The sequence below is a fragment of the Myotis brandtii genome, unplaced genomic scaffold, assembly GCF_000412655.1.
Source record: "Myotis brandtii unplaced genomic scaffold, ASM41265v1 scaffold2727, whole genome shotgun sequence".
Taxonomy (NCBI): domain Eukaryota; kingdom Metazoa; phylum Chordata; class Mammalia; order Chiroptera; family Vespertilionidae; genus Myotis; species Myotis brandtii.
The window spans coordinates 90,491-107,655 of NW_005360383.1; the positions used below are offsets into that span (position 1 = coordinate 90,491).

Sequence of the window (17,165 nt, forward strand, 5' to 3'; positions counted from 1 at the left end):
ACTAGAAACACCAATCAGAAAGGATATATGCACCCCTATGATCATAGCAGCACAATTTATAATAGCTAAGATTTGGAAACAGCCTAAATGCCCATCAGCAGATGAGTGGATTAAAAAACAGTGGTATATCTACACAAGGGAATACCATGCTGCTGTAAAAAAGAAGGAACTATTACCATTGGTAACAGCATGGATGGACATGGAGAGCATTATGCTAAGCGAAATAAGCCAGCCAGAGAAAGATAAATATCACATGATCTCACTCATTGTGGAATATAATGAACAACATAAACTGATGAACAAAAATAGATCTAGAGACATAGAAGCATCGAACAAACCGTCCAACCTTAGAGGGAAGGCAGGGGAGAGGGGTGTTAAAAGATCAACCAAAGGACTTGTATGCATGCATATGAACATAACCAATGGATACAGATAGTAGCGGGATGAGGGCATGTGCTGGGGTGGGTGGGGGTTGAGGGGCAGGGGAGGGGAACAGCTGGGGAGAGGACAATGGGGGAAAAAGGAGACATATGTAATACTTTAAACAATAAACAGTTTAAATTTTAAATAAAGAAGGCTAGGAAATAATACTCTTTTTACCCACAACAAAATCAGGGTGTAGTTATTAAGGAAGAAGGGAAGAATAAACATTGTATAGGCAAATACTAGTCTTTATCACCATTACCCAATACGTCCTTTTCAAATGTACAGACTGCTGTGGATAGTGAGAACATGGATGGTAATGGGTAGTTTTCATTTAAAATTTTTGGTGTGTGTCCTAATTCCTTTATAGTAAATGTGTTATTTTTCTAATCACCCAGACAGAAAGATAATAATAACTGACTTTATTGATTGTCTATCACAATCAATTTGACTTGCTCTAAATAGTCTATATTTTATTTATTCCTCAAAGCAAATCTTTGAAGGTGTTACTGTTATCTCCATTATATATATGTGGGGAAACTAAGGCATGGGGAGGTTAAGTGACTTGCCTAGAGTTACCCATTTAGCAAGTGGTAGAGCCAATGTTCAAACCCAGAGAATCTAGCTGAGAGTTTGCCACTCATCTCAATGTTGCATTATCTCTTCTAAAAGGAAATTAAACAAAGAGAATAAAAAGAGAAGTAAAGAAAAATTCATTATCCTTGGACAGGTAATAGGCTTTGAATTGGACTTCTTGATGTTTAGCTGATTTGCTATTTAGGTCAACAGGCAAAGTAACTCACTTGAAGGTGTAGTATACATGAGTTGTTTTTCATGCCACTATAAAAATTCCAATCCAATCCTTTCGATGGGGAATGAAATGCTGGTTGAGTGTGTAATAGCATTTGACATCCCCTCCAGAAACATAGAACTTCTCCATACTGTTGAAGATGACCTGAGAGAAATACTGTGAGACCAAGACAGCTGTTGGCTGGGGGTCTTCTATTGTCTCTTCCATAATGGGGTCCAGGGGCAGCAGCTGGTGTTGGCACAACAGCAACAGGACAGGGCAGTGGACCTGGAAGTTTGTTTTTCTCAATCCCCTTCCCTTTTTTCATCCATCCTCCCACCTCACTCCCCTCTGAAACATCCCTTTGTTCTCTTTATCTATGAGTTTTTATTTCCTTTTGTTTGTTCGTTTGTTTTGTTTTGAGGTTCCACATATAAGTCAAATCATATGGCATTTGTCTTTCTCTGTCCAACTTATTTCAATTAAATAATACTCTCTAAAGTCTATCCATGTTGTTGCAATTGGCAAGATTTCATTTGTTTTTATGGCTGAGTATAATATTTTATTATATACTAGAGGCTCGGTACACGAAATTCGTGCGTGGAGGGGGGGGGTCCCTCAGCCGGGCCTGCACCCTCTCCAATCCGGGACCCCTCAGGGGATGTCCGACTGCCTCTCACAATCCGGGACCACTGGCTCCTAACCACTCACCTGCCTGCCTGCTTGATTGCCCCTAACCATTCTACCTGCCTGCCTGATCGCCCCTAACCTCTCTGCCTGCCTGCCTGATTCCCCTAACTGCTCTCCCCTGCCAGCCTGATTGCCCTAACTGCTCTTCCATGCCAGCCTAATTGCCCTAACTGCTCTCCCCTGCCAGTCTGATCCCCCTAACTGCTCTCCCCTGTTGGCCCAATCCTTTTAACTGTTCTCCCCTGCTGGCCTGATTCTCCTAACTACTCTCCCCTGCCAGCCTGATCCTCCTAACTGCTCTCCCTTGCCGGCCTGATCACCCTTAACCGCCTCTGCCTTTGCCCCCCGCCACCGTGGCTTTGTCTGGAAGGACGTCTGGAAGACGTCCGGTCTAATTAGCATATTACCCTTTTATATGTGTGTGCGTGTGTGTATATATATATATGTGTGTGTGTGTGTGTGTGTGTGTGTGTGTGTGTGTGTGTGTGTGTCTGTGTACTATAGGCCTGGTGCATAAAAATTAATGTACTGGAGCGGGGGGGTCCTTCAGCCCGGCCTGCCCAAGAGCCCTCAGGGGCAGGAGGCAACCTGGCAATCAGGCGAAGGCGACACCCCATCACACCTCTGCTGCTGCCACTGCCGCAGTGCAAGCCTTGGCCAGCCCTGGTTACCTGAGCCTCAGGCAGTCCTGGGTGGCTGGGCAGCCGCCATCTGAGGCTTACCTGCACCTTGGGCTGGCCCTGGGGGGCTGGGGGGCTGAGGGCAAGTCCAGCTGCACCGTGTGCCTGTTGCCCCCCCTCGCCCCCCCGGCTGGGCTGAAAAAACTATGGGACTCTGGCAGCAGGCGCAAGTAACAGCCAGACCCACCCTTAGTCCTGCCACCCCCCCTCCCTGGCAAGGCTGAAAGGACTGGGGGACTCTGGCGGGGCTGAGGGGACTGGGCACTGCCATCTTGTGGCTATGGGCATCGCCATCTCTGTCACAGCATGACAGTCAATTTGCATATTTCCTCTTTATTAGATAGGATATATATATTCATGTTACATATTCTTTATCCATTCAGCTATTAATGGACACCTAATTGCTCCCATGTCTTGGCTATTGGAAACAATGTGTAATAAGCATAGGGGTACATATACCTTTTTGAGTTACTTTTTGTTTTCTTTAAATAAATACCCAGAAATGGAATTGCTAGATAATATAGTATTTCTATTTTTAATATTTTAGGAATCTTCATACTTCCTTAGTGTCTGCACCTGTTTACAATACCACCAACAGTGCATGACGGTTCTTTTTACTTCCATCCTTGTCAACACTTATTATTTGTTGCCTTTTTGATAATACCAATCTGACAGGTGTGAGGTGACATCTCATTGTGGTTTTGATTTGCATTTCCCTGATGATTAGTGAGATTGAGTATCTTTTAATGTGTCTGTCAGCCATCTGTATGTCTTCTTTAGAGAAATGTTTATGCATACCCTCTGCCCATTTTTAAATTAAATTGTTTTTTATCGTAGAGTGTATGAGTACTTTATGTATTTTGAATATTAACCTCTTATTGAATATATCATTTGTAAATATGTTTTCTTATTCAGTAGGTTGCCTTTTTGTCTTATTGATGGTTTTCTTCACTGCACAAAAGCTTTCCTAAAACTATTTAGTGAAGAGACTATCTTTTCCCCATTGTAAAATTAAATAGTGCCCACTATATATTTAGTGTGCAGTAAATAAGAACTATATTAGTCTTCATTACACAGTTTCAGTTACACGTGGTCAACTATGGCAAAAAGCTATTAAATGGAAAATTTCATAAATAAATAATTTGTGTATATGTATACATACATATATGTACGCATTTATCTTTGTTGAAGAAGTTCTCACTGAGTTTATCTATTCTTCTCCTAAGTTCATTGAGAATTTTTATAACCAGTTTGTTTTATAATTTTTTAAAATATTGATTTTAGAAAGAGAGAAACATTGATGTGAGAGCGAACCATTGATCAGTTGCCTCCAGTATGTGACACAACTAGTGATCGAACTGAAGCTTAGGTATATTTCCTGATTGTTAATTGAACTCACAACAAATCCACAATTTTTTGGTGTCTGGGACAATGGTCCAACCAATTGAGCCACCTGGCCAGTGCTTATAACCAGTGTTTTGAACTCTTTATTTGCATTGCTTGTCTCCATTTCATTTAGTTCTTTCTGTTTTTTTTAATTAAATCTTTATTGTTCAGATTATTACATTGGTTCCTCTTTTTTCCCACCATAACTCCCCTCCACCCAGTTCCCACCCCACCCTCCACCCTCACTCCCCACCCACTGTCCTCATCCATAGGTGCATGATTATTGTCCAATCTCTTCCCGCACCCCCACACCCCTTTCCCCCTCAAGAATAGTCAGTCCATTCCCTTTCTATGCCCCTGATTCTATTATAATCACCAGTTCATACTGGTGCCCAGAGCTATGTCTGGAGAGGGCATGGTCTACAGAGAGTCTTGGGGACAAGCCACAGTGCTGGTGTGGGTCTGGTACTGGTGGCCAGCTAGGGTACCTAGATTGTGCTCCTGCCTGTGCAATCGAGGTGGCCAGAGAGTGCAACAAATAATGCTCTCAGTGCCTCTGACAGAGATTTTTCTGTAGCAGTGATAGAGATAACAGGGCTAGAAATAAAAAAGACTATAATATCAAAGCTAAATAATTATATCTATGGTATAGGCTTATAGTAGACTGGACAAAGCAAAGAAACAGTGGTGAGTCAATAGAAATGATCTAAACTAATGTGCAAGGAACAAAATGAGTGGGAAAAACCCAACTAAATAAAAAAGAACATCTTGAGATGTGAGACAATTTTATAAGAATTTTAACATTCATATGTAATTAGAACCCCAGAATGGAGGGAGGGGGAGGATGAGAGAGAGAGAGAGAGAGAGAGAGAGAGAGAGAGAGAGAGATCAGGCAGGAGAAATATTTGAAGATAAATATTGGCTGAGGTTTCATCTGCAATTTATGTTCATCAAATAAACAACCTTCATCTCTTATGGTCATTTTTTGGATGTTACCTTCATATCCTTAATTAATATGCTTAAAATATTGTAACTTTGTAATGGTAGATATTTTTAACCAATTTCAGATATAAACCACATATCATACAATTTACCCTTTAAATCTGTATAATTCAATGCTCTTGATTATATACACAGAGTTGTGTATTTATCACAACAATAAATTTTAGAAACTCTATTACTTCAAAAAGAAATATAATTTAGTCATTCCACTGTATTAGTCAGGGTTCTCCAGAGAATTGCCTTTGTGGTTATTGTGAGAACTGCCAAGTTGATGAAGTTGGAGATGTTTTCTAGCTAGTCCTGGTTTTGCTTGGAGTGGTTGATCATGGGGACTGAGCCTGGCTGCAGCTTATTCATGAGTGTGCACAGGATAATTCCATCCTTTAGACCAGAGGTTCTCAACCTTCCTAATGCCGCGACCCTTTAATACAGTTCCTCATGTTGTGGTGCCCCCCAACCATAAAATTATTTTCATTGCTACTTCATAACTGTAATTTTGCTACTGTTATGAATCGTAATGTAAATATCTGATATGCAGGATGTATTTTCATTGTTACAAATTGTTACATAATTAAAGCATAGTGATTAATCACAAAAACAATATGTAATTATATATGTGTTTTCCGATGATCTTAGGCGACCCCTGTGAAAGGGTCGTTCGACCCCAAAAGGGGTCGCGACCCACAGGTTGAGAACTGCTGCTTTAGACCCTCCTTGAAGTTGGTACCAATAGAAAGGCCTGTGAGAGTCTCGACGCAGCTTCTGAGTTCTGCCTCCTTCTGTAACAAAACACTGTTGTATTTGGACAGAGTGGAGTCGACCTCAGCTGGAAGCCTGTGCCTGGGCCTCTTTTTGAACTGGGTGGGGTTCATGGTAGAAGCACCAGCGGTAGTGGTAGGAGCCTGATGATTCATGGTGGCATAGTGGATTCATGGCTGGCCTGGTTGGTGCAATGGCAGAAAACAAAATAAATAGAGCACACTGATAAAACTGAAGAGGAGAAACAGACTAATGCATAGTTTTAAAATTTCAAAACTTCTTTCTTAGTAATTGCTGAAACAAGTAGACAGAAAATCAGAAAGGATTTTGAAGGCTTCAATAATACCATCAACAAATTTGACCTACTGATATTACAGAATTTCCTGCCCAACAATAAATACAAATTCTTTATAAGTGCACATAATACATTTACTAAGATAGGTCATATGCTGGGCAAGAAAACAGTCTCAATAGACTTAAAAGGATTAAAATAATAGAAAATAATGTTTTTGTAGGGAGGGGTGAGAGGGGGTGTAGGAATCAATGGGGGAAAAATGGGGGCATCTGTAATACTCTTAACAATAAAGATAAATTTTTAAAAAAGAAAATCATGTTATTTGACCACAATGGAATTAAACTAGAAATATCTTGGATATTTTCCAATATCTGGAAATTAAATAACACATTTATAAATACTCCATGGGTCAAAGAAAAGAAATAACAAGGAAAATTAGAAAATATTTGAACTGAATAATAAAAATGCAGTACATTAAAACTCATACAGCTAAAGCAGTCTCCAGAGAAAATTTTATTTTTTACATTTTATTCATCTTATTTTGAATTGGGTTCAAAGATTTTTTAATAATAGACTAAAAAATAGCAATAGTACATCTTATTCACTTTATTTTGCATTGGGTTTGAATATTTTTAATGATAGATTTTTATCTTTTTATTTATCTTTATTGTTGAAAGTATTACAGATGTCCCCCTTTTTTTCCATTGACCCCCTCTACCCTGTACCCTTATAGATTTTTAAATGATAGTTGTGGATATTGGAGAGAAAAATTGATCAACAATTGTGGAATCGTTTAATTTGTTCACAAACTCATCTAAATAGAAGGTTCTGAAAGTCCTAATGCTAAAGTATTTTATTGACATTCAATATTATTTTATATTAGTTTCAGGTGTACCTCATAGTGTTTAGACATTTAAGTAAAACAGTGCATCATCAATCTGCTTCCTCCCGCATGGCCCCCACTGAGATCGAGCCTACAACACAAGCATGTGCCCAAACCAGGAATCAAACTATTGACTTCTTGGTGCATAGGCAGATGCTCAACTAACTGAGCCACACCAGACAGGGGATACACTTATTTCTTAGGCAAAAGTTGTATGATACCAAAATGAGTATTACTCATTGGTGGTCAATTTAAGATCTCATAAATGAATGTTTCACATAGCTTGTGCATGTTTATTGTATCATGAATATTTGGTCCTTTCATCACCTTTGATCCTTCCATCACCTTTGTTCCTCCTCTTCTTCCCACAACATTAATAATAACAATAATTATAATAACCTTTCAATGAATGCCTTTGTGTTGTTCCAAGGCAAGGATTCTTTATGTAAATGATTTCTTGTAATCCACAAAGTATCTATAAGTAACATATTATTTTCTATACTTTATAGTTGAGGTATTAGAGTCTCATTAATGTGACTTCCTGAGTCTAGGAAGAATTTTGCTGAGTTTGATCTTGTTCCAAAACAGAAAGGTGAAGGGCAGATACCTCTGAGAAGGAATATATATATGTATGTATAAAGCATACCTTTACTTATTTTCCGTGCCTTTTTTTTTGAGCCTAAATAAATTCCAGTGAAGATGGAAGTCTGCAGTACCAGAAGTGCCAAACATATACCCGATATGATGAGTATTGTACTGATGAGCTCAATCACCCTGGTGGGTGCAGCAACTGAAATACAAATGCCCCCCAATCAGTTTCCCTGAAGAAAGTTGTTCCCACATTCACTTCTTGCTTAATCAATCCCCAGTCACATTCCCTCTAACAGGAATACATTGTGGATCCTCCCTCTATCCCTATTACCCTTTCAAAATGTGGTTAATTAGTAAGTTCAAGCCTCCATTCAATATTATCTTATTCAGCTTACTTGTTCAGAAAACAAATGTAAGAAAATAAATTAATTTCTCCCATGGAAGAGTAGCAATGTAACAGTATGTAACAGAATTGATACTATTGAGTAAAGAGTAGGTCAGGGAGGTAATCCATGGGCTTTGCAGGTGGCTGAAGCTGGTACCTGGGATAGCATGACAGAATCAAGGGACCAGAGGTCTCTATGAGTCTGAAAATCCTGCCTACAAAGAGGAAAAGTATAAAAGTTGAAAGAATTGGAAGTTATACTCAATTGAGATATTGAGGTTTAATGTTTTAGAACTAAAACATGTTTACTTTTGGATCAAGCCCAGGCTCTGACACTGGCAGTGGGCGATTGAAGTGCAGTGGGTCTCTGCACTGTCCCTGTTCCTGGAACACTTGTTGGCTTTCCCTTTATCATCCTTATTGGACAACTTCTCCTCCCTCTTCAGTCATTAGGTACAATGTTATCTCAAAAAAGCCTTTGTTGAGAAAATGTGCCTAAAATACAGAAAAAATGCAAAAACAAATCCCGTGTGTTTTTAATATCATGTTAAAACATTATGTAATACATTTATCTAAGGAGAACCTTACTTTGTAAAATAAAACTTTATTATGGTTTTATTAACCTACTAGAGGCCCAATGCACAAAATTTGTGCACTGGAGAGTGGGGGTCCCTCAGCCCAGCTGCCCCTCTCACAGTCTGGCAGCCCTCAGTGGATGCCCTACTGATGGCCACAGTCTGGCAGCAAAGGCTTGGAGCAGGCGCCCCGTGTGTGTGTGTGTGTGTGTGTGTGTGTGTGTGTGTGTGAGTGTGTGTGTCTGCTGGGGGCCTGCCCCCAGCCACACCATGGAGGCTTGGAGCAGGCACCCCTCTGTGTTGATCTCTCAGGCTCCTGGCCTCGCCTGCATGTTGTTCTCTCCCTTGAGCTGTGTCCAGGGTGGGGTGCTGCCTGCAGGCCGCTTGCCTGCTCACGGTTGCCATGGTGACCCGCAAGCAAGGCCTACTGGGGGATGCCTGCAGGCCACACTTTCCTGCTCAGGGATCGCCACGGCAACCCAGGAGCAGGCCCTGCTGGGCTGCCTGCTGGAGGCTGCCTGCGGACAGTGCTTTCCTGCTCACAAATCGCCTTGGTGACCCAGGAGCAGGCCCTGCTGGGTGCTGCCTGCAGGCTGCGCTTTCCTGCTTGCGGATTGCCATGGCGACTGGGAGTAGGCCCTGCTGGGGGCTGCCTGCAGGCCGCGCTTTCCTGCTTGCAGATTGCCATGGTGACCGGGAGCAGACCCTGTTGGGGGCTGCCTGCGGGCTGCGCTTTCCTGCTTGCAGATCACCACAACAACCCAGGAGCAGGCCCTGCTGGGTGCTGTCTGCGGGCTGCACTTTCCTGCTCATGGATCACCGCAGCGACCCGGGAGCAGGCCCTACTGGGGGCTGCCTGTGGCTGTGCTTGCCTGCTCCAGGGCTGCATGACCTGCAACCTGCTCACGGGTCACCGAGGTGATGCTTGCTGGGCTCATGTTGCCAGGGTGACGCCGCCAGTGTCCTGCCCTGCGGCTATGGGTGCCACCATCTTTGTCACGGAGTTATGGTTAATTTGGATATTACCCTTTTATTAGATAGGATAATTAAAACTTTGTTGCCTTTTGTGGCAGCCACAGCTGGCTGCGCAGGCGGGAAGCTTGGCTTCCTCCATCTCCTGGGAAACCAAGACTCCTGCTTGCTCCAGCTCCGTGGCTGCCAGCCGCCATCTTGGTTGGGTTAATTTGCATATAGTCGCTCTGATTGGCTGGTGGGCGTGGCTTGGGCTAGCAAAGGTATGGTCAATTAGCATCTTTGTCTTTTATTAGTGTAGGTGGTACATTAGCTTAGCAGTCTAATTATAGTATTGATTTTTTTCACTGGTTTTGAATCAGTTTTGTTATCCGCTCTTTCTCTGATGTATGAGTTAATTAAAATGATATCACCTGCTTTCTATGTATTTTATGAGACTTATGTTTTTAATATTTTTATAATTACACTTTGACTTCTTCTCTTCCCCTTTCAATATCCATCTCTCCTCTGAGTTTTCATGGCATCCTGTGCTTGCTTCATACATTGTATTATAAATGAGTTTAATTCATTCAAATTATTATGTATTGAATTCTTCTTAGGCACCACATATAGTGATAGGTGTTGGTGAAACTATGGTGAATAAGGCGGACTTGATATAGCCCTCAAAGTTTTTTCTTTTGCACAGCCTTTTCCTCATAGTAGAGGGTAAGTTTTATAAGTATAGACTATGTCTAAGCCATTATGTCATTCTCAGTTTTAAGCATTGCGCTGGCCCACAAGAGCTGCTCAAGAAATATTTGTTGGATAAATGTGTGGGTGAATGTATAAAGGCAGAAATGTGGTAATCACAGAGTTGAGATACTAGTGTGTTAGACGAACTGTCAGACTGTAACGCAGTTGTAAGTAAATGAAGAGGAATGACTGGCTTATGACAAAACTAAACAAACAAACAAAAAAACAACCAAACAAACAAACAAAAAATCCACCCAGGAAGTATTTAAATAATCAAAAAACAGAGAAAGGGCTGGAATTGGCCCTGGGAATTAAATGTAATGTCAGGAAGGAAGGATCATTAGGGGAAATTTAGTTTTTAATTAAGGCAAGAATGTAGAGGGAATTTGAGGAAAAAGATACAATATATCTTGGGAATAATTTTCAATGGAATACATTTCTTGAGGGCCCAGAGGAAAAGTTTGGGTTGGGGGTATTGGGAACAGTGGGAGATTGATTCAAATTAGAGGATGAATGGGGATGAGTAGCCTGTATCACAAATTAAAATTTCACCATATAAAAGTTTTCTCTTTTGAGCCTTGTTTGATAGCACTACTCTTTATCTTCCCCTGCCTGGCCTCATGATCATTCTCCCCATTCATTGAGGCCCTGTCTTCCATGCCAACATCCAGGCCAAGGTCTGTCATTGTCCTTAATGACTTCAGTGTCCACATGGACTAGCAAATCAAAACCATTGTTTTTCTCTTTATTGAACTTTTAAGAACAAATGTTTATTGAATGCTTTCTTTGTTCCCTGTACTATATTATATTAGGCAGTGGGTTTAGGATGATTTAAAAAAAATCATGTCCCCATCTTCAAGAATCTTACTGCATGCTGAGTGACACAAACAATACATGCAAATCTACAAGGAAATATATGTAAAGTTGCATTTTTTTAGTACCAATTATGAAAACAGCAGGGTACCATTAAAGGGAATAATGCTGGAACCTAATTCAGCCAGAGGGGCAGTAAAAAAAAAAACACTCTCTAAGGAAGTAATATTTAATCCAAGACTAGAGAATAAGTAGTAGTTATTCAGGTAAAGAATAGAGAGCATAAGTGAAAAACTACCACATAGAAATGGGGTACAATGATATGGGGAACACACTGTCTTATGCAGCCATATTTATATTAGGAATATAAAAGTTTGCATTTAAGTCAGATGAGGGGCAATTGTAGGTGATGACAAATCCAGAAATGGCCATGAGAGCAAGTGGAGAAAAGTGGAATCAAAGTGAAGACCTACGTAATTTGACCTACGTAATTAAACTTCATCCCCGTTAATCTTTCCTTTTTCTGAAAATAATTCTGGGCTAGGAGACTGAGAACTTGAATTTGGTGAGAGTTTTGTGTTCAGCTACACTTTGTTTGGATGGACAAATTGCCTTAGACAAGCCTTGTTCCCTGTCAGTGTCCTTTGACTTGTTCTTTGGAATTTATGTGGATATTGTACTGGCAGGTACACGTTATTTTCATCACCCTTTTGTTTTAACATCTTTCTAAGGACTAAAGTTACTAGATGAAAGGCCCTTAGTTCAGCTGAGGCTTTGATGGGTCTGGATAGGCAAATTTGGAGGAAGGAGTTAAAGAAAGTTGAGTTTTCCTTTATAATCTAGGTAAATAATTCAGTGTGTTTGTGTGTGTTTATGGAGGAGGAGGTAAAGTCACAGTTCAGGAAGGAAGAAATGAAGCAATGAAGAGTGAGTATGGATGGAGAAGAGAAAGACTGGAGCTATAGAAATAGCAGGATTGTAGTGTGACTCCACCTTGTCACCTTCTCAAATTATAAATTATACTAAGAAGAAAGCCATAATAGAGTGTTCTAGTCAGAGGTGACAGCAAATGAAAAGGCCCGAGCTCAGTAAGAGAGAGAAGGAAATAAACAGGGATGAGACTTAAGAGCTAGAGAGAGGACAAATTATGTAGGTCTTCACTTTGACTCCACTTTTCTCCTCTTGCTCTCATGGCCATTCTTTTCTTGGAAATAAAATATCAGCAAAAATAGAACTAACTAAAAACAAAACAAAACTGCAAACACCAGACTTTAAAATAGGTGTAACATCTTCTAAAAATAGCTATGATCACCTAGACTCCATGCGGGAGATAGTGAAGAGAGGTATGGAGAATGATTAGAAGACCACACAATAGCAAATGTCAGAAAGTACTAACAAAAATGACTCATTGAGGAGAGACACATACCTTAAAGATCAAAAGCTACATGCTTGTGTGTAAAAAATGACTTAAGAACTGAGGTGTTCATTCTGAACTATTTTTGTTTGGAGAAACAGGGCATGGAATATGCAAATATTCACACATGTGGGCTATATTGGCAGGAAGAAGCCTGTCTCTGTGGTAGCAGTGGGATTGTGAGAATCAGCTACTGTGGAAGACTGTGCTATCCTTCCTACCTCATAAGAGACTTGTGGAAATAGCTGGCCCAGGGAAACTCAATGCATGGAATAAGAAGTAAGACGATAAGATTGGCATAGGAACAGTACAAAGGTTATACATGGAAAAATGATAAAAAGGGTAATCAAGATTTACTAGATAAATGCTGCCATAGCATAGATGAATATTATAGTCAAATATCTAGCTATGATTTAAAAAATTATTAATGAATAGTAGCCTCTCTGAAGAAATACCACAAATCAGAAATATAAAAATTTAAGAAAACTGTGGTAAGATAATTGTGCCTGGCAGAAATCAGGAAAGAAGTAAAATATATATGTATAGCAAGGTATATCATAATCATATTGCATGTCAACAGATAGTTGATCTATACTTAGGCTCCTAGCATTTTTGCAACAGCACATCTAAATAGAGAGAAAATACAGCACAAAAACACTGAGGAGAAATGTTGTAAACTGAAAAGCAGAGGAGATTGACCTATTGGAGAGCTAGTAAGGAGTAAGTCTGAAAGTAGTTTTTGGTAGAGTGCTGTGGTTGGAATGCCTGTGTCCCCTTAATATTCATATGCTGAAATCCTAATCCCCAATGTGAGGTCCTTAACTCATGAATGGGATTAGTGTCCTTATAAAAGAGATCACCCCATATCCCCCTCCAGCTCCCTATCCCTTCTACCATCTGAGGACACAAGGAAAGGTTGGCTGTTGCAACCTGGAAGAGGGCTTTTACCAGAACCTGACTGCTGACACTCTGATATTGAACTTCCAGTCTTCAGAACTGTGAGAAATAAATATATGTCATTTATAAGCCACCTAGTCTATGGTATTTTGTTATACCAGCCTAAATGGACATGGAGATATAGTTCTATGGAGAGGTTAAGTAGGTGAAGACTGGAAAATATGTCAGGAAAGGATGGGAGAAGTTAGAAAAAAGAGAAGGTAAGTTGGCTCCTGGCAGCAAGACTGGTGTGGGTGTGATGAAGAGAGCAGAACCAAGTTTATGTGCTTAGGGCTGCCACCACCATGGAGTGTGAGCATCAAGCCCATTTTGTCGGCACAGTGAGGGGAGAGAAAAACTGACCTGCTGTCGAAAATTGTTGTTCCTTTTTCTGATTCAGTACTGAGTTCCAGAAGGAACATGTCAGATTCTTCTGAGAAGTTTCTCTGAGGAGCAGTGCTGTTGTTACATGGAACAAGCCACCTTTGTCCTGGGTGTGAGTCTCAGACTCAGCTGGAATTTCTCCCGCCTCAGAGTCCATCCACTGGACCTTTGGCTGAGGGAACCAGCCCTCTGACTTGCACTCTAATCGGAGTTGGCTGGACTTAGTGACTTCCACAAGTAACTGAGGATGTGAGCCGAGTGCTGGGAAGAGGAAGAGAGAGAAGTCAAGTCCTAAGCTCATTTTCCTACACACACACACATATCCCTCCCCTGCTTCTGAAGAGTTTTTGCTGCTGACTAGCCCTCAAAACAGAACTAAAACAGGAAACTGGGTCTTTGAAGAAGTTTTGGCAACAAAGGATGGCGACCTAGACTCTTGGGCTAGAAAGGGTTCCAACACAAATGGCTCCTGCCAATTTCTTGACTCCCACTATGAGATTCTTTATTATATTTTATTTAGCCCTAAGCAGTGATATATGGATGATGGGGTGAGTAGAAGTAATGACCATCTCCATTTCTCCTATGACTTCTTTATATTTCCCAGGAAAATTGGATCAGAGAAAGGAGCCCATCCCGGAATAAACTGACCCCTATGGGGTGTCAAGGGGGATAAACATGGACCATTACCTGCCACTTTCAGCTCAATCACTGCTTCACTGTAGAAGGAGCCATATTGGATCACACAGCGATACTGTCTATTGTCAGAGGGTTGGACATTGAGGATTTTCAGGGTCATGATCCCCTTATGCATGGCATTTTTCACAAGCTGTGTCCTCCCTAAATACTCTCCCATGACTTTCTCAGGCTTGTCCTTCCCATCCTCATACAGGTGCACCACCTGGGAAGGTAGGTATTGGGTCCAGCTTATTTTCATGTATTTAATATTTTGACGAGGCGTGAGGATGCAGGGCAGCTCAGCTTCACCACCCAGCATGGCCACCACAGGTTCTTGGGGCCCCTGGACTTGGAATGCTCCTAAAAAGAAAATAGAGATGAAGTCAGGGGGAACAGGGGGCAGGATTTGGTCTGATGAAAGGGTGTTGACTACATACATGATTGGCTATTTTCATCATAACCAACTATTGGGGACCAGGTCTGAAAGGAGAGAGTTGCTGGATCTTGGGGGTCTCTTTTATGACCTGAATATACACACAGAGCTAGGAGATAGTTGGAGATGTTGGAAATAGGGGGTCTAGGCCTTGCTAAATGAGGCAAGCAAAAGACTTAGGGCACAAATTTGAGGAGGCACTCACTTTTGGGGAATAGTTTCAGGGTCTGCAAGATCCTGAAAGAAAGTGCCCCTTTAAATCTTGAGGCCTAGCACTAGCTGGAGCATCATCCCATACAGACAAAGGTATTGAGTTTGATTCCCAATTAGGGCATATACCCAGGTAGTGGGTTTGATTACAGTCCCCCTTTGGGGCATGTAGGTGAGGAAAACAATTGATGTTTCTCTTACATCAATGTCTCTCTCTCTCTCTCTCTCTCTCTCTCTCTCTCTCTCCCTTTAATGAAAAACATTTACTCATGTCAGAATTTAAAAAAAAATTGGGCCCTAAGCTCCTCACTTAACTCACCCTGTGGGGAGGGACCTGAGGAATGTGACTGCAGGAGATGGGAATAGACAGGCTGGCTCCTTCAGGTCAGGTTCTGTCCTTGTCAGTGGGAGGGAGGAATTCTGATGGCTTTGAATGGATAGTTGGATGACTGTGTTGAGAAAAAATCTGAAGTAGCTCAGTGGTAAAGGTATGTGAGAATCATTGATGTTTGCCATGAGCATGAGATGAGAAATTGGGGCATAGAAGCTACTGTTTTGAAAAATTATTCTACATTATCTTGGGGCTCTAAGAACTTAGGCTTCTTTATTACCATACAAGGCTCTTTTACTTTCTTTCAATCTTTTCCCTGCCTGATACTTAGTAAGTGAAATAAAGTTAATTTCGTTACCTTCCCCAGGATCTCATAGCATTTGTATTTTGTTTTTTTTTTATTTTTTCAAAGCTTTATTGTTGAAAGTAGCATTGTATTTTTGTCAAACTTTGTCTTCCAGCTTCCCTCCCTTTCACCTTTTCCTTCCCCTTTCATATCAGAGAATCAGACTCCCATATAAGGATTCGTACCTGCAACCAATATGAACATCTGGAAGCAGAGGAAGAGTGAGTTGAGGCTGCCTTGATAAATTGAAGAGACTCGCTGCCTCCTCAGGTCACTGAGGCAGGGTGATCCCAAGGCATTGTGCCCATGACTCATTGGAAAAGGAGAGAAACACTGTAATGAGGGGAGATATAAAAAGAGAACTCCGAGACTTAAGTCAAGGGGCAGAGAAAGAAAGGAACACAGGAATCTCACTATTGGACAGGTAAGGGGCTCATCTTATCTATGGGACTAAGGTGAAGGACAGAGTAAGATTCTTGCTCCTTTTTCTATGAGTGTTGGGACTCTTGATTTTCAGAACTACTCAGGGCACTCACACTTCCAGTCTTTCTGCTCCTTATGCATATATGTCTGCTCCAACTCTGTCTTCTTTACTGCTCCTCTTCTTTACCCCACAGCTCAATTGCACCTCCCCCAGGGCCCTGTCCTGGATCCTTTTCTCATCCCACTTTATACTATAATCTCATGGCTCCAGCTACTATCTACATGCTGATGACTCACTCCCAAATATACACCTTCTGTACATAGTTTCTGGTGATCCAGAGACAGGACCTTGTTTCTAGAGGGTCCAGGAGCTTAGGGGTCTCTGCCTCATACCAACATGAAAAGTAGGTGGCTTCTATCACTTCCAGCCTCATTCCCTCTCCTAGGAATGAGGTAGGCTTCTGTACCTCTTTCAAAAGATGTAAATTAGTAGTAGTACCGAGGAAGAAGCTATAACACTACAACTGAGAATTTGGTGGCCATGTCTGTGAAGTTTGCCACTCAGGGCCCAGGGCTCAGAGATCTTGCAGCTCAGAGAGTGTCTAGGAAGGGCTGGCCCAAACAATGGAGAGGAAGACATTCCAAACGCCATGTTCTCTTTAAGTGGAGGAGCAATATGGTTGCTCTGTATGTGGGGGAATGGATCCTGAACTGGTAGAGGCTTGTGGTATATAGTTATGTAAGGTCTTAAAGATCATGGGAACAACTTCAGGGATAAAACATATGTTACTTCTCCATGGATTAGATAACATTTCTCAACCTTTTTAATATCATGGCAAACAGAGAAAATGATCTTATTTTTTGGCCTCACTATAGGAAACTGGAAGGAGATTAGGCTATATGGGCTTCATGTAAAAATATGACACTTTTTGTATATTTTATGATTATAAGAAAAATTATAGAATTTATTAAGAAATATTTTAAATATAGGGGAGAGACCAAGATGGCGGCATAGGTAAACACCGGAGACTGCTGCC

General features: G+C 41.2%; 1 protein-coding gene, 1 long non-coding RNA gene and 1 pseudogene across 3 annotated transcripts in view; all 3 read right to left on the reverse strand.

The window, feature by feature from the left end:
- LOC106726484 overlaps window positions 1-25 on the reverse strand; it is a 19,876-nt gene extending 19,851 nt beyond the window's left edge. The window contains exon 1 of the long non-coding RNA XR_001362553.1: window positions 10-25. This is a non-coding gene — a long non-coding RNA (uncharacterized LOC106726484). The remainder of the gene's footprint in view (window positions 1-9) is intronic.
- The window catches only part of LOC102247457, a 69,890-nt pseudogene extending 68,384 nt beyond the window's left edge, over window positions 1-1,506 (reverse strand).
- Window positions 1,507-5,612: 4,106 nt separating this feature from the next.
- Window positions 5,613-17,165, reverse strand: part of LOC102246017 (putative selection and upkeep of intraepithelial T-cells protein 1 homolog) — a 15,371-nt gene continuing 3,818 nt past the window's right edge. The window contains exons 2-6 of one of the 2 annotated variants that reach the window (XM_005868531.2): window positions 15,891-16,038; window positions 14,398-14,745; window positions 13,690-13,971; window positions 7,565-7,698; window positions 5,613-5,911 (exon numbers count right to left, since the gene is read on the reverse strand). In XM_005868531.2, coding sequence (XP_005868593.2) covers window positions 5,882-5,911; window positions 7,565-7,698; window positions 13,690-13,971; window positions 14,398-14,745; window positions 15,891-16,038 — 942 coding nt within the window. In that variant the 3' untranslated portion in view covers window positions 5,613-5,881. Of the gene's footprint in view, window positions 5,912-7,554; window positions 7,699-13,689; window positions 13,972-14,397; window positions 14,746-15,890; window positions 16,039-17,165 lie in introns of both variants that reach the window. The other variant, XM_014541470.1, reaches the window with a different exon arrangement.